Source organism: Barbus barbus (assembly GCF_936440315.1).
Source record: "Barbus barbus genome assembly, chromosome: 34".
Lineage (NCBI taxonomy): Eukaryota > Metazoa > Chordata > Actinopteri > Cypriniformes > Cyprinidae > Barbus > Barbus barbus.
The window spans coordinates 23,118,161-23,141,082 of record NC_136762.1 but is presented as its reverse complement, the minus strand read 5'-3'; the positions used below and the strand labels follow the sequence as shown (position 1 = coordinate 23,141,082).

General features: G+C 37.5%; 1 protein-coding gene across 1 annotated transcript; it reads right to left on the bottom strand.

Moving 5' to 3' along the window:
• Positions 1 to 3,889: 3,889 nt before the first annotated feature.
• Positions 3,890 to 19,008, bottom strand: LOC306853803 (ankyrin repeat domain-containing protein 49-like). The gene is made up of 3 exons (XM_079391455.1): positions 18,966 to 19,008; positions 18,292 to 18,525; positions 3,890 to 6,093 (listed from the first exon to the last, which is right to left on the bottom strand). The coding sequence occupies exons 2-3, from the start codon at positions 18,508 to 18,510 to the stop codon at positions 5,641 to 5,643; spliced, it is 672 nt and encodes a 223-aa protein (XP_079247581.1). The 5' UTR covers positions 18,511 to 18,525; positions 18,966 to 19,008; the 3' UTR covers positions 3,890 to 5,640.
• Positions 19,009 to 22,922: the final 3,914 nt, after the last annotated feature.

Genomic DNA, 22,922 nt, shown 5'->3' with positions numbered 1-22,922 from the left:
GGCATTCTAAATAATTCTAATTAATATAGCATGCTCCAGCTCAGTGCAGCAGCTCAAAAGCGCTAGTCAGTGTCAAAATGTTTGAAACAGCCAATCAAAGTGTAGAAGGCGGGATTTTCTCTTCACTGACGCTGAGCTGCGCGACGTGAATGCCAGCTGAGGTAAGATGTAAGCGGCTAAACATGTCGAGACAATTCAGCAATATTTGCCAACCGTTTAGTTAAATAACAGACATTAATTTTCAGGAAATCAAACTATTACTGGCCTTTTCAAATGTCTCATATTTTAATGCCGTTATTCGAATCGTCACAATGTAGGCTATAATGCAGTTTTCAGTCGACATGAGATAAGAGTTCTTGCAAATCTGCTTTGTTCCGTGATTTTACGTGTCTAAGAAAATGTTTAAAAATCTATAAAAATCATTCTCAATCTTACTCTAGAACACTGTAAATCTGAAGACTTTTGCTTTCGAGTGCTGTGCATAGGAAAACGATTTATATTATAGGCCTAATAAAAATATAATTTGCTTAATAATTCACATCCATTACCATATTTTATATACACACTGGTAGTTAAAAGTTTGAAATAATTAATGCCTTTTATTTATTTGAAAGAATATTGAATTTATTTGATCAACAATACAGTAAAACAATAGCCAAATATATTGAAATATTACACTTAAAATAGTGGTTTTCTATTTAGGATGTTTTAAATGTAATTTATTTCTGTGCTCAAAGCTGTATTTTCAGCATCATTACTCCAGTCTTCAGTCCCCTTCAGAAATCATTCTAATGCTGCCTAATTTGCTGCTTAATTATCAGTTATTATTTGTGATCAATTATTAATAATGGTTTTATTATTGGTATAATGGTTCTCAGTTAAAGAACCGCATTTATTTGAAATATAAGTACTTTGTAATAAGTGTAAATATATTTACTGTCCCTTAAATCAATTTAATCAAAGTCCCTTTTTGTATTCTATAATCTTTGATTTAATGCAACATTGTTGAAGAAAAATATTAATTAATATTTTTAATCTTACCCAAGACTGAATGGTATCACATTTTCCACAAAAATATGAAGCAGCACAATAGTTTTCAACATTCATAATAATCAGAAATGTTTCTTGAGCAGCAAATCAGCATATTAGAATGATTTCTGAATCATTCTGCACTGTTTAAGTCTTCTGGACGATACCAGAGCATTGTGTCATTTGGACTGATAATATTGGTATTTAACTTTAGTGATATTAAACTGTCCCTTGTAAAAGTTCTTTAAAATGATTTACTATTTGCCATATACACCAGAAAAGACCAATTATAATGTCAAGATTATGCCACTCATTTATGGTGTGGTGTGTTGTGGACAGGGTTTGGTGGGTCGCTCTGTGCCAAAAAGTCCAGGGCCACTTTTTGGCCCCAGTCCGCCCCTGTATACATCTACAATAGAATTGATGTAATAAGAATGATTTGTATAATTTTCATAGTTATTTCAGTGTTCATTACTGATCAAAATTATTTTCTGTTGCTTTACTGTTGCTATTTATTTGTTATAATATTTGTTTTATATTTGTGTATTTTTCTTGTGCTGATGTTCAGTAAAAAACCTTTACATGCATTTATTTGTTGACTGTTTTGTTATTTTGTAAGAAACACCTATTAGGATATATGTGGGCATCCATGCTTGTATATTGTACAGTATATGATGTGTCTGTCTGTGTGTGTGTGTGGGGGGGGGGGGGGGGGGCAATATTTTTTCAGGGGGCCCCCAATCCTCTAGCTACGGCCCTGGCTCGCTGCTCAGAACAGACGCCGAGTGAGGCGACACTTCGCCGGGAGAGAGACCTCGCGCTCGCGGGGCAGTACTGGAGACATCTTCCAACTGAATGATAAGGTTTTTTTGTTGAGTTTTTTTTTTTAAAGTCGCTAGGTTTGTTAGTATGTACCCGTTATGGGAAAAAAGCTGCCAAAGGGTCTGAACGTTACTAAATATTGTTCTAAAGTCGCGCTCGTGTGTGTGTGAGACGCGGGAGCTGATGGCAGCGGGCGGTGGATATTGTTGCGGTCCGCCCAGGTAAAGTCTATGTGTGAGAAACACTGACCGTATCCAGACACAATATTTTAAACTAACCATTCGGAGACGTCCTGCTGTAGCCACTGAGTTGCAACTTCTTCATCCGGTGCTTCTCCATCTGGATTAGATTCTGGGTCAAACTGAAAAGCTTGAACGACGGCGTGTCTACGAGCCATTGCAATACATCCACTGTCAACATTAGCGCATGGTACCGTGGCCGCAAGCTGCAGGCCACACCCACCCTCCACCTTGCCCCGCCTCTCTCCTCATCACTAGCATTTAAAGCTACAGACACAGAAATGGCTTGTCCTAAGGAAAGCTCATTTTGGGACTGGCTTGTAGTGGCTGAAATTCGGGAAAAAGACTTCAGATACAGTACTAGGGACCACTTAGGCCTATATAAAAGCATCCCAAAAACAGCATGTCATGGGACCTTTAAAATATACTTGAACTTTACTTAAGTATACTTAATAAAATAAACTTGAAGGCTATAATGATTGTTATATTTGTAAAGTTATTTGTACAATAAGTATTTATTTCTGTTATTTTAATTTCCAGAAACAACCTCAAGTACACTACGTGTGAATGGTTTCTCTTGCACAAGAAATGGCTAAACTCTATCTGATGACTCCAACTCCCTGACCAGTTTTGTAGCGGTCAATAACACCATTACAAGCTTATATATATATATATTAATATATATAATCGCTACTAAGCAGAAAAAAGTTATTTAGTTAGTTGAAACTGAAATTATAAAAGTGTTTTGTTAGAGCAGTAATCATAATCCTCAGCCGAATTTAGAAGATACACCTGAGATCCTTTATTTGAACCATTAAAAAAATGTCATGTCTGTTTTCTTTGAATTTGCGTTGAATACAAACTTTTCTGCTTTTATTTTTGTAGCTATTTTGCTAGTCTGCTCCCGGTGCGATGTCATTCATTGAATGCACAAATTCAACGCGTCAACGCCGCTTGCACTCTTTTAAACTCGTAATAAACCAGTCAATGATCTTTCTAGAAATGACGCTGATCGGCAGAGAATACATTGCAATCACTCTAAAATAGATGATGACAACTCACACACCTGCATTAGGAGCTGTACTTCTTTTCGCGCCTATTTAGCCTTTTGCATCGCATTCGCAGCACCTGAAGGATGCGTTTGTTACGCAAACATTCAGAAGGCGGGACCCGCTTTGAAACTGCAACATTAATTGGTATAATTGCAAATGAGTGACAATTCAACTATATCCAATGAACAATGAGGCTAAAATTTGCTGTCCGTTTTGACTGGTGGACTGGCATATAGGGCCCGGGGATGTTACAGTTATGGAGGCCCGCCTAGGCAATGGCCTGCAATGCCTATAGCTAGCGCCGGCCCTGCAACTGACAACAAAGTTTCCCTTCTGAAGTAGCATAACTGCACAAGTTTTAGTTAATAATATCTTTAAAAACAAATTACATTAATTATACTTTGCTTTCCTTCAATAAAAAGGAGATTGAGTAAAACCAGGGCTTGAATTGAGGGGAGATGGCATCCCCCTGGTGGAAAAAAATGACAAAAAGCATCCCCTCTGTAAAACCACCATCCCCCCCATCCCCTTTGGATTATTCATTTAGTATATTACATAAAACTTATCATGCACATGAATTGTTAAAATTCTCTACTTATGATAATTTATGAACTAAATAACGGCGATTGGCCAATCAGAACTTGGTACTGTAACAAGCAATTTCTTCATTTTTTGCCCAAAATGGTTCAAGCGCAACTTTTGAAGTTCTTTTAAAAGAAGACAACAGAAGCTATGATTTTTCCTTGATTAGTATTTAAAGACATTCTCTTGACATAATGTATGACTGTGAGGGACTGAGATACAATAGGAGAGCTGGCATTATCCAACTTTGAGAGAAAAAGAAAAGAAAAAAAACACGTCTTGAGAATCCAAAAAGCATTCACTGCGCGATGAAGCCCATTAGAATACAGTTAGAATGCCCTTATAATTCCAGCAATGAAACAAAAAATAACAATGTATGAGTTTTTACGTTTTTATATTCATTGCACAAGCAATGTACTTTTCTGTATATCAGCACATGTATGAGTCCACAAGCACAAATGTGCTATTAGTTTTATACAACAGTGCATAGCAACAGTGTTTCATTCCGTGAATGAATCAGTTTTTGAACGAATTGAGTGAGCCAGTGATTCAACGGTCCATTCAGATGGTCTTACTTCTTTCGTTTCTATTGAATCAGCCGTTTTGAATTAATCATTTGATATGAATGATTCAGTAAGTCATTTATTAAAACAGGGGCTTGCTGCCACCTACTGGCGGGTTTATTGTCATATTTATTAATCCATGACAGACCTAAACCAGCCAAGGTGCCAGCACAAAAACACATTCAGCAAAATATTAATTATCAATATTGATTAAAATTCCTCTATTTCAGGCCCCAGAAGAAAAAAACATAAATAATAGTTCATTTAATAAGGCTTTTTAATGTAATTATTCATCATTCATTAAATAGAAACCTTTTTAAAAATTAGACCAATTTTGTAATAAATTAGCTACAAGACAGAGCACCAGACACAGGAACAGTTTCTTCCCTCAGGCAATCCATCTCATGAACACTCAACAATAAACGTGGAACACACAACTATAATATATTATCCATTCACCACACTCACTTATTTTATTTTTATTTTCTCATTTCTAATTAGCACATACTTGACCTGTACATACATAGTTGTCTATTATATATTGTGTTTTTGCTGTTTTGTACATTGCCTATTTGGATATTATTTTACTATCTGTGTCCTCCTGTCCTGTTGCTGTCTTTCTGTTGCACTGTGGAGCTTCTGTCACTACAACAAATTCCTTGTATGTGTAAACATACTTGGCCAATAAAGCTAATTCTGATTCTGATACTTTATGGCTACTGAAGTGCCATCAAAGGTTTGAATATCAATTCAAATTGTGGGCGCACGCAGAATGATTGTTGCATGATATCAAAGCATCGCGAGAGCTACAGAGAACAGACAGCTCCACATGCTTTCGAATCACTCTCCAGTACTTTGACATCATACTCTGATCGTCTGTGCAGTACTGCTCCAAGTTGAACACACCTATACTGTACATTTCGCCCTCTGTTGGAATTAAAAAGTGCTAACTTCTCCCCACCACCTCTTAGGATAATTAAAATAATTAAATATAAATCGATTCTAAGGTAAAACAATTGATTTTTAAATCATTTTTAAAAAGAATCGCGATAGTTAGGTGAATCAATTTTGTCTCCTACCCCTAGATTTTAAGCACATCCTGCACAGAAAATGCACCCTCTTCATGCTTTGACACACATGCAAAGATATGCTTATAAGTTTTAATGATTATAATTACACATTGTTGTGAACATCTGCTTATTTCCTGCATGCTTATGACCAGTTCCTTTTTTTTTTTTTTTATGTCAATGTCCTCTACTATTCATAGAAACACAGTAATTTCACACCTACATTTATAAATAAGACACATTTCCAAGCTTGATGTCAGAATTTCACCCTGTGCTCACATATGTGTCAGTATATTTTATTACAAGGCTCTGCCATCTCAAAGAGCCTGTAATGTTCACTTGTGCGATGTGCAATGTCATAAGCAGTCTGTCCCGCACTGTTTTTCAGGCCTGCCTGTAGGGTGCGCTGTGAAAGCAATAACTCAATCGTCTGCCCAGCTGCAGTATTTCCAGCAGCTAGTTGCAGGGGTGTGAGTCGCCCTGCTGTCAAGGCATTGACCTCTGCCCCCCAATTCAAAAGACACGAAGCTACAGTGGCATGACCCCAGCGACAGGCGCTATGTAGCGGCATCCAACCATCAGTAGTTCTTGCATGAAGATTGGCTCCAGCATTCAAAAGAGCAGAAACCACGGCATAATGGCCACTGTAAGCAGCACGGTGTAGAGGAGTGTAACCATCACTATCACGACAATTAGCAAGTGTTGGGTCCAATGCGAGGAGATGTTCTACTGTGGCTAACTGTAAGAGAGAGAGAGAGAGAGAGAGAGAGAGAGAGAGAGAGAGAGAGAGAGAAACAAAAAAGGTTAGAAAAACAAAGCAAGAAAAATAAATAAACAGAAATGCATTAATACGCAATTTCTTCTGTGCCAAAAAGCAACTGATATTATAGACCAATTTCCATATTTATGGCATTCTGAACATCACTGGCCTACACATAAAATTTTCAATCATCAAACTGTAACCATTAACTCTATTTGTAAACTTCAAATTAGAGGGAGCTTGGCAACCCCTTGTAAATATTTAGCAACCCTAGTAGGGGGTCGCATATCTTTATTAGCATTTGTGAGGCTATCATTATTGGAGGTAATAGGTCCCTGATAGTAAGCAACCATTGAATCAATATTAAAAATTGTTGATTTGTCAGTGTTAATTGCATTGAATCAAAATAACTTTTGCACCTGCAATTAATGTTAAAAAAAATTGAAATTTCAACAAACCACCATCATTGTGATCAGTGTTAGGCTCTTGACTCTTTGTACTTTAATGTTAGGCTTTTGTTGTTTGTAACAATGTGCTAAAATACATTTGAATCAGAATCAGAATGAGCTTTATTGGCCAGGTATGTTTACACATACAAGGAATTTGTTATAGTGACAGAAGCTCCACAGTACAACAGAAAGTCAGCAACAGGACAGGACACAGATAAAATAATAATATACAAAAGGCAATGTACAAAATAGCAAAAACGCAATATATAATATAGACAATTATGTGTGTACAGCTCTGATATGTGCAAATTTGAAATAAAAAAAATAAGTATGTATGGTGAATAAATAATGTATAATAGTGTTGAGTGTTCCACGTTTAGTTTAGTCACCTTATTGTCCACAGTGGAAATTTGTCTTTGGCTTCACCACACAAATACATTTAACATCTTCACACAATTCACATAAAAATAAATTAAAAAAACTCAAGTAACACAATCCCCCCATCTCACACTTAGATCCCAGGATTTAAAATCCTAACAGCAGTTGGCACAAATGACATTTGGCACACATTTTTCCTTACTTGAGGTTGCCTAAAACGTCTTTTTGATGGTAAAAGCTGAAATTTAATATTCAAGGGATGAGAACAATCCTCTGTGTGTTTTGTTCGGCACGCGGTTCGGTTTCGGCTGCGTGCTTTTTTTCTCTATTTTTGTCTTGTTCTGTGTGGCACGCAGCTTGTGTTTTTTCACTGGATGCGTGCTTTCATGTTTGTCATGTTTTGTGAACATGCAGCTTATGAGTCTCCTCATTAGCTGCGTGTTCGTGTCCTGTTTTGCACATGGCTAGTGATTTTGTTTTGCTGGCCATGTACTTGTGTTTTTGTTTTGTGTGAGCACATGGCTTGTCTTGTTTGGTTCGATGTGCCATGTGCTCTCATGTCAATTGTCTTGACCCCACCCACCTTGTTTCCTGATTATTGGTTAATTTGCCCCACCTGTGTTTACTCATTACCCTCCTCATTTGCTCCCTTTATAATCTCCTTATGTTTGCAGTCCTCTGCCGGGTTTAGTCTCTGCAGCTAGAGTTGGACTTTGGCAAGACCAGAGAAGGAGACGCCACAGAGGGCGGTTGGTGACAGCTGGATTGTGACTGGAGCGTTGGGGTGGGCGATATGGGAAAAATATATCACGATTTTTTTTAGAAATATCACGATTCTTTGTCATGTTAGTTTTACTATTTTCGTTTTACAAGTTGTCTGAGCATTACAGCCAAACTAGAAAGACAAAGATGCATGGCAGATATTTAGGCCAAAGTGGACGAAGATAAAAAAATCTGTCATTATTTTATCTTTCTTATTAAAAAATAAGAACAAAGATACACATTACAAATACACAATATACAAATAAAACAAACAGTGCTTTATTTTCAGGTACAATAGGTGTATTTAGCAGGAGCATTCAATGAAATTGAATGAACAAGTATAAAAATAAAACACTACATAGACTGATTCCTAAAGTAACTATTAAAGTTTTTCAGTCAAGAATAGTGAGTGATTTTTCTCTTTGGGTTTTGTTGTTTTGTTAACGTTAAATGAATAGTTCCCCCAAAAATAAATATTCTGTCATCTGTCTGTCAATTCTGTCATACTTTTTTATTTTTATACCATCATTTACTCAAAAGTTGTTTTAAACCTGAATGAGTTTCTTTCTTCTGCTGAACATAAATGCTATTTTGATGAAGGTGGAAAACCAAACAGTTGCTGGTCCACAGTGACTTCCATAGGATGTTTCTTACTATCAAATTCAATGTGGACCAGCAACTGTTTGGTTACCCTCATTCTTCAAAATATCTTCTTTTGGGTTCAGCACAAGAAATTAACAGAGGTTTGGGACAATATGTGAGTGAGTAAACAATGACAGAAATAAAATTTTTAGGGTGAACTATACCTTTAATGACAGTCGACAGCACGTTTAGTGTCCTGTCTCTTTAAGACCTGCACGCATCTGTTTCTCTCTTAACTATTTACTTTCATTTTAGAGATAACCAACTAAGACTGTATGTAAACCTTGTGTGTTTTGACAGTATTAGCGCAAAAGATAAGTTAGTTGAGTAATCAGGCGCTGTTAGACAGGCTTTTTAGTGTGCGTGCTTCAGGTGTATGTGCTCAGAGAAAGCGCACATCAGACCAGCGCACAAATTAAACATTTAACCAGCAAGGCTTGTGTGCAAATAATGTACTTTTGCGATCGCGAATAAGTGCAGTGTCCTGTCAGAGTAACTCTACTGCTGTATGTCGTGTTTTACAGTATATAGAGAAGGAGGCGCCAGAACTGTATTTGACAATGTGCGCTGTAGCACGATACTACGATATTTCTTAAAAAGCAGATCATGGAGACATTTTTATCGTCCACGATCAAAAATCGTCATATCGCACACCCCTACTGGAGCGCTGATGGTAGGAAGTAGCGTAGATTCCGGAAGTGATCCGGAAATGGAGGATGATGTGGGAGATGCGGATAGTGGAGGCGGCGAATGGAGAGTAGTAGAAAATCGGAAAAGAAAGAAAAGTTGGGGACAAATATCAGAAACAGTCTGTTAATGCTATTAATCCTTTAAAGCTAACAAAAACTTTAAAAGAAACAATAGGGACAGTTGAAAACATTGAGACATTGAGGGATGGAAAGCTGATGTTGTTTTGTAAAGACAGTAGGCAGTAAAAAAACGGCTCTAGGAATAAAATCGATAAATGGAAAGAAAGTTGAATGTTCAATACCAGAAGATAATAATTGGGTCAGAGGTGTTATAACGAGGATTCCAACAGATGAGAAGATTAAAAGTAATATAACTGGAGCAGCAATAAAGTCTGTCAGAGGGCTCAAGTGTGTCAGAAATAACGAAAAGACAGACAGCCTATCAGTAATGATAAACTTTGATGAAAATAGACTGCCTGAGAGTTTATTTGGGATTTGTAAACTATGCGGTTAGATTATACGTTCCCCCGCCGCTAAGATGCTACAAATGTCAAACATTCGGTCATGTAGCGGCAGTTTGCAGAGGCAGACAGAGGTGCGCACGGTGTGGAGGTGATCATGAGTATGGCAAGTGTGGACAAGGTGTAAATCCTAAGTGCTGCAACTGTGGACGAGATCACAGTGATGGTTATGGAGGGTGTCATGTACGGAAAAATGAGGTGAAGGTTCAAAACGTTAGAATGGAGGAAGGAATAACATACGCTGAGGCTTTGAAGAAAGTAAATCAGACACCTAAAGTAATTGAAACTAGGAATGCAACAGTACAATTGAGGAAACAGCAAAGTAAAGGTAAAAACGGAGAAATGGATGATAAAGTTTAATTCGTAGCATTTATCACTGAAGTAGTGAATAGCTCTGCTCAAACCGAAAGCAGGACTGAAAGAATTAGAATCATTATCAGAGCTGCTGAAAAGTACTTGGATTTTCAGAATGTTAATGTTGATATGATAAATGAAAGGCTCAAGATGCAAACAACAAACAATCAGTCAACATGTGGTGGCTCTTAATGGTATTAACTATCTTGCAATGTTTAATTGCTAATGGACAAGAGTTTAAGAAATTTATAGCAAACCAAGAGAATGATCCAGATATAATATATATACACAGGAAACTTGGCTTAAACCACAACTTTTATAATTCATGGTTATGTCGCAATTCGGAGAGATAGACATCTAGGAAATGGTGGTGGGGTAGCAACCTTTATTAAACAAGGAATTGGGTATAGAGCAGTTGAGGTTGATAGGGAAATAGAAGTTGTGGTGGTGGAAATATGGGAAGGCTCAAGTAGTATTAGAATAATTCACTTTTACAATCCATGTGATAGGTTAAACAAGGATACTCTAGAAATTATTGGAGGAGATGGGAAGCAAAAAGTGATGTGGTGTGGTGATTTTAATGCTCACAGTTCGTTATGGGGAAGCGCAAAAACAGATAATAATGGAGAGATCATTGAAGACATGCTAGATTGGGGAGGATTAGTTTGCATTAATGATGGCAGTTATACTACAATTGATTTATCAAAGGGAAGACATTCAGTGTTAGACTTGATAATAGTTTCTGAAAGCTTAGCTGGAAAGTGTGAATGGAAAGTATTAGTTCATAATACAATAGGTAGTGACCATTTTCCTATTTTCAGTAAAGTAGTAGATATAGTTCAAAACGTGGGGGAAAGAATGCCAAGATGGTGGTTTAAATCAGCTGATTGGGATAAGTATAAGGAGTTATGTGAAAGCAAAATGAAGGAAATAAGTAATTTTATGATGGATGTTGATGTTTTTAATAATAAAATATGTCAGGTTCTTCAGAGTTCAGCTGAAGAAGTAATAGGTAAGAAGAAGGCTGGCAGCAGGAGGAAAGCTGTGCCATGGTGGAATGAGGAATGTAATGAGGCAATTATAAGGAGAAATAAAGCTCTTAAGAGGGTAAGAAGGTCACTTAACTTTAATGATTTAGTTTATTATAAAAGGGCACTGGCTATAGTTGTAAGAGAACTGTTGTGTGTGTGTCATGTGTTCCTGCCTCTTGTGCCCATATTTGGTTTGTTTCCTGTTCTCGTTTCATGTCATTAGTAGTTTATCCTTGTCCAGCCATGTCTGTTAATTTACCTGTGTATTTATAGTCTTGTCTGTGTTGTGCCATTTTGTCTGGTCTACTCGTTACTCCCCGGTGTTCCTGTCAGTGTCTGCCTTGCCTTGTCCTGCCTTGATGTCCTAGTAAAGTATGTTTTTGAGTTACATCCTCGTTTCCGTGTTTCCTGTGTCCTCCCTGCTGTGTGCACCGTGACAGAAGACCAGACCAGTACAGTAAGCGTCGTCCCTTCACCGCGTTTTGTTTTGTCAAGTTTTTCTAGTGTTTTTTTTGTTCCTGTGTTTGGTGTTTTTGCCCGCCGTTCGCGGGTCTCACGCCGCGGTCCGTGGGGAAAGCACACCCACTGTCCGCGGCTCCCACAAGTCATGCCGGCCGCTCACTCCAGCCTGCCGTTCGCGGGAGGTGAGGCCACCGTCCGCGGATCATCGAGCCCGCCGTTCGCGGGAGATGAGGCCGCCGTTCGCGGATCACCAAGCCCGCCGGTCGCTGGAGAGGAGGCTGCCGTTCACGGGAGTCAAGCCCGCCGGATCGCCGCTGAGTCAAGCCCGCCGGATCGCCGCTGAGTCAAGCCCGCCGTGTCGCCGCTGACTCAAGCCCGCCGTGTCGCCGCTGACTCAATGCCCGCCGGATCGCCGCTGACTCAATGCCCGCCGGATCGCCGCTGACTCCAGCCCCCCGTTCTCGGGAGATCACGCCGCCGTCCGTGGCTCAAGGACCCCGCCGTTCGCGGGGTATCACGCCGCCGTCCGCGGTTCACCGACCCCGCTGTTCGCGGGAGATCACGCCGCTGTTCGCGGCTCACCTTGCCCACTGTTTCGCGGGGAAGGCCAACCCGCCGTCCGAAGTCACTCGGCCCGACACCGGTTGGGGCTTCCTACAGCCCACCGGTCCCCGCCGTTGGGATGGTCAGCCGGCCGGCTGCCGCCGTATTGACCAGTGACCAAGGTCTTTTTAATAAATTCCATTTCATTTGGTTCCCGGGATCCTGATACCCCCGAGCTGCCCCATGGAATATTTGGGGGGGGGTAGAAGGGTTCCGGTTGGAGTGGCCGGGCCGAGGAACGAGGCCATGGGCATGAGGACCACCCGCCATGGCTTCCTGAGTTACACCTCGGCCTGCGGCCTTCTGTTCCGCGCTGGAGGCCCCGTTCTGTGTATGTTTGTGTCTGTCCTGAGGGGCCTCCAGAGCGCCCACCCCCCCTCCCTGATGGAACTGAGTAGGCTCGGGACGAGCCTTTCGGGAGGGGGGAGTAATGTAAGAGAACTGTTGTGTGTGTGTCATGTGTTCCTGCCTCTTGTGCCCATATTGGTTTGTTTCCTGTTCTCGTTTCATGTCATTAGTAGTTTATCCTTGTCCAGCCATGTCTGTTAATTTACCTGTGTATTTATAGTCCTGTCTGTGTTGTGCCATTTTGTCTGGTCTACTCGTTACTCCCCGGTGTTCCTGTCAGTGTCTGCCTTGCCTTGTCCTGCCTTGATGTCCTAGTAAAGTATGTTTTTGAGTTACATCCTCGTTTCCGTGTTTCCTGTGTCCTCCCTGCTGTGTGCACCGTGACAATAGTGAGAAGAGTAATTCGGACATCTAAAATAATTTGTAACAAAATTGGTGAAGACACTGAAATTAATGGAGTATGATAAGAAGGATGGGAGGGATACAAAGAGATCATAACATACCTGTTTTAATACATAATAGACAAATTTTAACTGAAAGTGGAAAAGCAGAGGTGTTGGCAGAAACTTTTGTTAAAGTTCACAGTAACTTAAATCTATCAGAGGACTTAAGGAAATATAGGGATCAGATATTAAGTAAATATCCTCATTTATTGGAGGATAAAGGACCATCTGGATGTACGTTGGATTCAGAATTTACCTTGTATGAATTGAAAAAGGCACTTGAAGGGGTTAAACAAACTTCTCCAGGTAGAGATGACATTTGTTATGAGATAAAACGTTTATTAGAAACATCGTTAGAACTAATTTTGAGCCTTTTTAATAAGGTTTTGGAGTCAGGAAAGTTACCAGCTGACTGGAAGCATGGGATCATAGTGCCAGTTGCTAAACCAGGCAAGGACCATATGCAGCCGAATAACTACAGACCCATAGATTTAACATCTAATTTGTGCAAATTGATGCAGCGTATGGTTATGAGTAGACTTGTATATGTCATTGAGGAGAAAAAATTTTTGTCACCATTCCAAAGTGGATTTAGGAAAGGACGTAATACAATGGATTCTATAATATGCCTGGAATCTAATAAGAAAGGCTCAGGTAAACAAGGAAGTTTTAGTTGGGGTATTTTTTGATGTCGAAAAGGCATATGATATGATGTGGAAAGAGGGACTTTTAATTAAGTTAGATAGAATGGAAATTAAAGGAAGAATATATAATTGGATCAGCAATTTCTTGTTCAATATAACTATACAAATAAGAGTGAGTACTGCATTTTCTCAGATACATACAATAGAGAATGGAACACCTCAGGGTAGCGTTAGCAGTCCAATTCTGTTTAACTTAATGATTAATGACATTTCTTCGATGGTTGATAGTGGGATAGGAAGATCGTTGTATGCAGATGATGGTGCGTTGTGGAAAAGAGGGCGTAATGTTGCGTATGTGGAAAGGTGTATGCAGACTTAATAATGTAGAGAATTGGGCAAATGAATGGGGTTTCCGTTTTTCTGTACCAAAAACCCAGGCGATATGTTTTAATAAAAGAATCAATCCTACAGTTAATATTAAAATGTATGATCAAGAGTTGGAGCAAACATCAGTTGTTCGATTTCTAGGAATATGGATGGATTTGAAGTTGAATTTTAAAATCCATATCCAGAAATTGGTGGACAAATGCAAAAAAGCGTTAAATGTTATGAGATGTCTAGCAGGAGTTGATTGGGGAGCTTGCAGACAGTCCCTTAAAAGAATATATTGTGCTCTGATAAGATCGGCTATTGATTATGGCAGTATGGTATATAGCTCTGTATGTAAAACACAACTTTTAAAATTAGAGGCAATACAATCACAAGCAATGCAAATTTGTTGTGGAGCTTTTAGATCATCCCCATTATCAGCAGTACATGCAGAGATGGGAGAGATGCCTCAAGAAATTCGTAGGCTCAAATTAAGGATGAGGTACTGGATAAGTATAAAGGGACATTCGGATAATCATCCAGTTAAAATGGTGTTGAAGGACTGTTCGGAATATGAATATAAAAAGTTATCAAGCTTTGGATGGAAGGCCAATGAGGAAGCACAGAAAATGGGTGACATGCATATTACCCCTACTGTGGCTAGGTCAGCCATTCCTCCTTGGCTTTTCCTAATGCCTTTGATTGATATCCAATTGCATAGAGAAAAACATAATAATGAAACAAGTGTATTAGAAAGTCTAGCTGTACAGAAATATTTAGATGATACTTATTATAGTGCAGTACAGTTATACACTGATGGTTCAAAGGATCCAGACTCTGGGAAAACTGCTGTAGCAGTATATATTCCTCTATTCAAAATTAAAATGTCAAAAAGAACTTCAGATCATATTTCTGTATTTGCTACAGAACTAATAGCAATCTTATTGGCACTTCAGTAGATAGAAGAAATACAACCAACAAAAGGCAGTAATATGCACAGATTCTCTTTCAGCACTAAACAGTTTGTCAAGTGGAAAATCATTAGCAAGACAAGATATGATAAATGAAGTAATGCAAAGTCTTTTTACAATAAGACAGTATGGACTTCTGGTAAATTTTGTGTGGGTACCACCACATATGGGTGTGAAAGGAAATAAGGAGGCTGATCATCTGACTAAACAGGCATTAAATCATTCTCAAATAGACACTGAAGTGACTAAGTAAAACAGAAATAAAAGTGATAATAGCAAAAGAAGTACAGGAAATATGGCAGAATGAATAGAAAGAAGGAACAAAAGGTAGACATACTGTATACAAGAAAACGTTGGTTCAGAGAGAAGAAGATTTGGAAACAGGAAAGAGGACGTTTTAATAACAAGAATGCGTATTTGGACATTGTTTATTAAATCAATGCTTACATAGAATAGGAAAACATGAGAATGGAAATTGTGACAAATGTGGGTTAATAGAAAATGTAGAACATGTACTGATAAAATGTGAGGCTTATGAAAGAGAACGTTTCCAACTAAGTCAAGCTTTAAGATATTTGGAAATAAATGATTTGTAAATCAATAAATGTTTTGTTAGGTGATGGACATAATCAATCAAGAATATATCGCGAATTAGTTGTTTATTTAAAGGAAACAGGATTGATTAATAGGATAACGGTTTCTCTTGGTTTTTTTTTTTTTTGAATAAGTAACTTTTTGTTTCTAAACTTCCTATTCATTGTGCGCTTCACACTCCTTTCTAGTAGGTGGCGGGAATGCACCTTTTAAGTTGGTTTGCCAACCGCCATTAAATCCTAAAAGAAGAAGTAGTACTGTGCCGGTTTGTCGTCGATGTTTCCCTGTAGTACCAGCATAGAGTTCGCCCAGACGCTTGTACATCTGCCAAAAGTATGGTTAGAGGACGACTGCCGCTGTCTACCGTCGTCCTTATTCAAGGCGAGGCGTTTGACATCTCAAACGAGTTTACCGAATACCAATCGGCGAGATTTGCGATGGAGGAGTTCGAAACGCAGCATTGAAGTCATACTTTCTGATTCCTGCCACTCTGGCACAATGTTTACTGTCTTTATTGCAGTTAGATGCTTAGATATATTTGTCAAATAAACAAACGTTTTAGACATTTGGTAATGGAAAGCCTTCATTCAGTAAATTATGTCCTACAGCGCCTGTATGTAACTTACAAGAATAGTTCAACATAACAAGTATGTACTATTTAAATATCAATAAATGGGGTCTATAATGTTCCCTTTTATTTTTATAACAATTTAATAAAATAAAAAAAATATTAAATATATTAAGTTTATATAATTGTTTTTTTTTTTACTTTTTAAAAAAATAAATGCGAGTATTTGTGTAAATAAATATAAAACGCACGTCAGTTGTTTTTTAACATCACATTGCATATATCCTGTAACCTAAATAAAATACAGTCGATCATATTAATCAATAATAATACACAGAGAAAAAAACAGGGTATAAGTTACATGTAGTTAAAGTGAATGGAGGATTTGAAGTAACGTTAATTGTAGAAGTCCAAGTTCTGTAGCACTACGCGGCGGTCCTTTTTGCATTGTTTCAACATTAAGCATTTTATTCTTGAACTGGATAATGGGCTTCTTTTCAGACCACTTGCATTTATGGATGTGAAATTTGCCATGTAGTAAAAAGATTTAATATAAAAATATGATTTGTGTCCATGTCATTTTCCCATAGTAAATAAAAACAATCACGCTGTTTGTCTTTTTATTGCGGAACTATACGGGGAATTTAATTTACACAGTGTACTCACAAATAAACTATCCAAGGAATTACATAAACCGAAATAACAAGTGAAAAGATTAAGTATATATTTTGTGAATACAAGCAGTTGGGCAAGCAAGCCTCCCATCTAAGGCAGATGCAGAAAAACTTTCGCAAAAGAATCCGACTGTAAGTACATTAACATAATTAGTCTTAACTCTTAACCAACGCCTTTCATATTTCAAGTTTTTCCCACATTCTCCCAGAAGTCTTCGGTATAAAGGTATAGTGGAAGTACTGATACACTGCTTTGCGATAAAGCGGAAGTTAGCTGACGTCATTGTGAAAAGGGCCTATTCATCCAAACTTTGACTAATTGCGTGACTCCGTGTTATACAGTAAATTCCATATGACTGGATTCCGCGATTCCTCCTGCGTTTCTCCCATCTCGGAAACCATAAATAGATAAAATTGAGGTTTTTACAACTTCAGTGAAGTGGATTGTAATTTATTGCAACTTGTGCAACGTCTGCTGCTGCCTTTGAGAGAGAACTGGTGCGTGATGAAGCAGCACCAGTTAGCAAGCGCTTTCGGTGTGAGAGTGCCTTTAGTCTTCCACGTTGATTGGTCGGACTCCTGACTCTCAACAAATCAGATGCGCGGTGGGCGGACACTGCTCTAGGCCACAGAGTGGTGAGTTCCGACAGGCTGCATCAGAGCCAAATAGCGCGTTTCAAAATTAAATAATTTTATCGGCACATCGGTTTTGAAAATGACCGATGCCGATTATCATAAAAATGCTTAATATCGGTGCCAATAATCGGCCAGGTCGATAATCGGTCGACCCCTACCCCGGACCCCCCTAGGTTTGGGCTAAGCCCCGAATGTTTGCATCGTCTGGCTCCGCCCCTGGTCTGTACCTTAAAATGTTTTAAAAAACCGTCACTTTTCAATGACGAGGAGTAGTATTTACAGGGGAAGATCCGATCTGACCGCTTACACGACAGGTGCAAATGCACGTATCCGATTCATATTTGTTTTATTTCCACATATGAATGAGGCCTGAAACCGATCAGGGTATATTGTAATCCATGCGATATTTTTCCTGCTTACACGGTCGTGGGCCATATCCGATCTGTGCCACATGGGAGGAAAAAATCGGAATTGGGTCACTTGAAACATGCAGTGTAAATGCGGCCTTAGCCGAAATTTTATAGATGGCGCTATTGTAGCCATTTTGCCACAACCACTTCTGAAACCCATATCAGATGTAAAATTTTCACCACTTTTGACATGTGTGCAAAGTTTCATGAGTTTTCGATCATGTTTAGGCTCTCAAAATTCAATTCATTTTGGAGAAGAAGAAAAAGAAGAATCTGAGCAATTCCAATAGGGTCCTCGCACCACCAGTGCTCGGGCCCTAAAAAAAAAAAATCCAGAATCCAGAAAAGAATTAAATGGAAAAAGTTGAATTGGAATAAAAAATTAATAAATAAAATAAAATAGAATTTGTGGACTATCCTCATACATTTGTAACAATATAGGGTATATACTGTATTTTACACTTTTCTAGTTCCTAGTAATTCAAGCTCTCTCAATTTATATTTTATAGTTTGTCAATTGATATAAGATTTTGCTTTGCACCCTTGTGCAAACTTCAAAGCCTGAAACCACAGAGCCCCCCATATAAATTCCAATTTAACCCCTGGATATATATGAAATGTTTGCTTACTCTGTTCCTCTCAGCGGCCCATAATATCAGTTCAGTTGGAGTGTCTTGTAATTGAAACTCCTGTTGCTGATACCATTCTTCAGTGTGACAGGTTTCATCATCCTCTCCTTCCTCCTCATCCACCCAGCCACTCTTTGTCCCTACTGGGATCATGTGGCCATGAGACTCCAGCAAGTCAAGCTGGTTAAAGTCTTCTGGAAAATCCATCACTGAGTCCATCTTTAGAGCAAGAGACTGTGTGTGTGTTTTGGGGTGAGAGAGAGTGAGAGAGAGACAGACGAGGTAACATCATTTGGACCAGTTTTACAGCATAGCAAAAAGAGAAGTGAATAGTCTGATAGCATTTTCTTTCAGTTTTTACAGAAACTGTAGTGCATGCATGTAGGTACACTGTTACCCAAGGTTGTATGACAAAATCACAAAACATTTTTCTTTTGGTGCTTAAAAATGTTGTAATGTAGATGTTTATTTAATATTTATTACCAGAAAAAAATAATTAATTCTATAATTGAGCACCATCTAATTCCATAACTGTATCACGGTGCCACCTTAGTCTCTTTTTCAATAGGCAGACAGATCACTTTATATCGATATATAACCATCGTTTAAACTATTAAAACATGTATTTCATGTTTTCGCATCGCATAACGTGTTTCACACAAAACAAAACTCACCGATAGCCAGCCTTATTCACATTGAGCACAACATACAGATCTCGTACGGAAACTGTCTTGACGCTGGGAAATGTAGTTTTTTTAATCTCCCATCTCTAAACTACATTTCCCAGGACTAAAAAAAAACTTCCCGCCGAACACAAGCTTGACTATTTCCGTAGTGGGAGGGGCAAAATTGCTTATATGTGAACGTGCTTTGGTGAGCGCTTTGATTCTTTTCATAGATACATTTATATTTATTTTGTTTTGAAATAACTGTCAGAGCAGGCGATATATTTCACGTCACGTCTGAAACACTTTGCAGCCGCTTTATTTAGTACAGTTTTAGAATCGAATCTACTCTTCGCGCATGTGTATGAGTAGTGATGGTGAAATGAAGCTTTTCAAAGCACCAAGGCTTTCCCCTCAAGTGTATCGTAAAAAGGTTCATTACTCGAAGCTTTCCAACACTGCGCACACTAACGACACCTTGTGGTCAAAAAGTGAAGGTGATGTATGTCCCAGATGGCCCATTATTATAATAATAATCATTATTTTATGTATATTGTTGATTGTTTCATGTAATAAATCTTAAAACTTTAAAACTTTCTGCAATGAAAACCCCAAAAGCAATACAATAAAATTCTCTACACAATAGCTTATTAATGAATTCATTAAATAATTAATAAATGGGATAAATTAACTTGTACAGAAACTATTTTTTTATGAATGTGCTTTGATCAACACATCAAATAAGCTTTATCCTTATTCCTAAACCTATGGATTCATAGGCAAGGCATAAGGAAGGCTCATGTAGGCATATATAATCAAAGGAAAAGGACATTAATGTGGAATTGTGAAATGCTTGTGAAAATTATTTTCCTACATTATGTAGGCCTATTATTTAACATTTTATTATACATTGAATAAGCATAAAATACACATGTAAATATTTATTCATATTATAGTTCATTATTAGAATTTATTATTTTAAAATACCAATCTTACTAATAATAATAATTATTATTATTATTGTTATTATTATTATTAGCTTATTTTATTTGTTGATACAAGTTAAAAATGCTGCCAGACTTCCGAACGGCCTTTTTTCTTGGCTGGTATCATGCTGACAATTCAAAAGAGCTCAGTCTCTGTTCCGAGGTGCTAACCTGCGCAAGGGGTTCGAGCTATTTTTTAATCAGATTATGAAGCAGTCACGTGGTTATACACGAAAGTGAAGCTTCAGACGTCACTCATCGCATGGTTATGGCAAAACGAATCAAGCTCCGGTACACTGCTTCACTGCCAGATGTTTCGTATTTTTGATACAAGCTACGAAGCCTCTGTGCAGAACGTCACATCACTATTTATGCGCAAATTATGGCATGTACAACATATATCTCATAAAGTCTTGCTTTCTCTGCGTGAAAGTATAGTAACTTTATCTCTAGATCAAGATCAACAGATTTGAATAATTATTTTTTTCTGATCAGCATCATCATCATTTTCAGTGTCTACACAGTATGACATCAGCTGGAAACACCATGTGAGTATAATTTAACTTTTGCTACAGTTGAGGTCAAAAGTTTACATACACCTTTCAGTATCTGCAAAATGTTAAAAATTATTTTACCAAAATAAGAGGGATCATACAAAATGCTTGTTATTTTTTATTTAGTACCGACCTGAATAAGATATTTCACATAAAAGACGTTTACTTGGATTACACAACAGAAAATAATAGTTGAATTTATAAAAATGACCCCGTTCAAAATTTTACATTGATTCTTAATACTGAATGACCCACAGCAATGTTTTTTGTTGTTGTTGTTGTTGTTGTTTAGTGATAGTTGTTCATGAGTCCCTATTGTCCTGACCCATTAAACTGCCCACTGTTCTTCAGAAATATGCTTCAGGTCCCACAAATTCTTTGGTTTTTCAGCTTTTCTGTGTATTTGAACCTTTTCCAAAAATGACTATTTTGAGATCCATCTTTTCACACTGAGAACAACTGAGGGACTCATATGCAACTATTACAGAAGGTTCAAACGTTCACGGATGCTCCAGAAGGAAAAATGATGCATTAATGGGTTAGTTCACCCAAAAATGAAAATTTCTTCATGGTTTACTCAACCTCACAGCATCCTAGGTGTATATGACTTTCTTCTTTCAGATGAATCCAGTCAGAGTAATATTCAAAATTGTCCTGGCTCTTCTAAGATCTATCATTGCAGTCAGCCGGTGTTTCTGTTACACAGTCCAAAACACGTAAAATAAAGTGCATGAATCCATAAAGAACATGCCTCACACGGCTCCGGGGGGGGTGAATAAAGGCCTCCTGTAGCCAATCGATGTGTTCTTAAAAAAAAAAAAAAAATCCATATTTAAAAAGATATTAACAGTTTTGTGCAACTTCCCCTATCTGTCATACACGCGTTCACATCAGACTGCCTTTCACTGGATGACGTAGGACGCCGGTGCAGTGCATGCGCGTGTGAATCTCACAAAAACCAACGTTTGTTTATAGGAGCAAAGGAAGCAAAGTTTCCATACATTAGCAAAGGAAAACCTGTCTCCTCTTGGCTTATATCGAAATTAGGGCTGCCACTAACGGCTATTTTTATTTCAATTAATCTATCGACTAATTTATCGATTAATCTAAACGATTAATTTCCCACACAAAAAATCAACAATTTTACTTAAGAATATTTTATTAAACCAAATGAAATCCAAATTTCAATTAAATCCTTTTTAAAGCAAAAGTAAAGTGCAACATAGAGTGCAAGAAGCAAGTGTCCATCTCAAAGTCCAAATCACTGAAATCAAAGTTCAGTATTATAGTGTGAGAATGACAACATATCCACACGTTCTAGTCTATAATAATAAAATTATAATCAAGTATTGATCAAGTATTTACCAGAAATATTATTTACCAGAATGTATTTAGGTGAAAAATGTAAATGTGCAGTATTTCAGAAAAACAAAAAAAGAAAGAAAAAAAATATAAAATCAATTCATTGAATATGCTTTTTGTTATTAAAATTTAATGGAACCATTAAAATGGAATCCAGAAAATAATGGAAAACAGAATTTGGTACAGATAAAACTGTAAAACTCAATTAATTAGACAGGCTTTTTGATTTAATAAAATTTAATTTAACCATTAAAACAGAGTATAGAAAAATGAAAATGGAAAAAACAGAATTTGGAAATAAAACGGATTTCATAGGGCCCTATAATTATAATATTTTTTTTTTGTGGTAATAAAAATAGATGTAAGTGAACAATAGATTTTAAAATGACTTAAAATACATATATAATAGCAATGATGCAATATTAATTAGTTCAAATAAAGTATCAAAAGCAAGAAATCATATGGTTTTATTGAACAAAACTGTTAAAATACATAATGTATTATAAACAATAGAGCTAATGCAGATTACGCAACAAAGACCTGCAGGGGGCGCCCTGTTTTTACACATTACTGTGTGATCTAATCCTTGTTTAATATTGACCAGCACCATTTAATTGAAATTTTCACTTAATCTTTAATATTCAACCATTTCTTTAGGACAGAAATGCTATAGCCACTGTTATCGAATAAATGTTTGGACATCAAAACATGTAAACTCAGAGTGAGGGTTTGAGCTTTTATTTCGAAATCGCGATGTATTCTCCTGTGTTTGCGTAGATTTATAAATGATTTACCTTACAAATCTGAGGAAATGGCGCACGTTGCATTCCCAGATGAACATTATAATAACCCAAACTCACAACAACATGCAGAGATGGAGTTTGAGTCGCTCCACACATGTAAATGATAACAATTTCTGTGGAGCTACTGTGAAAGCTGTGTGACGCACGATCTTAACCTACACACATATAAATAATTAAAGCGCATATACTGTGTTAGAACTGCATCGCATATAATTATTTAATTAAATCATAGCTTGTGTGAATTCACAATTATTGCATAAT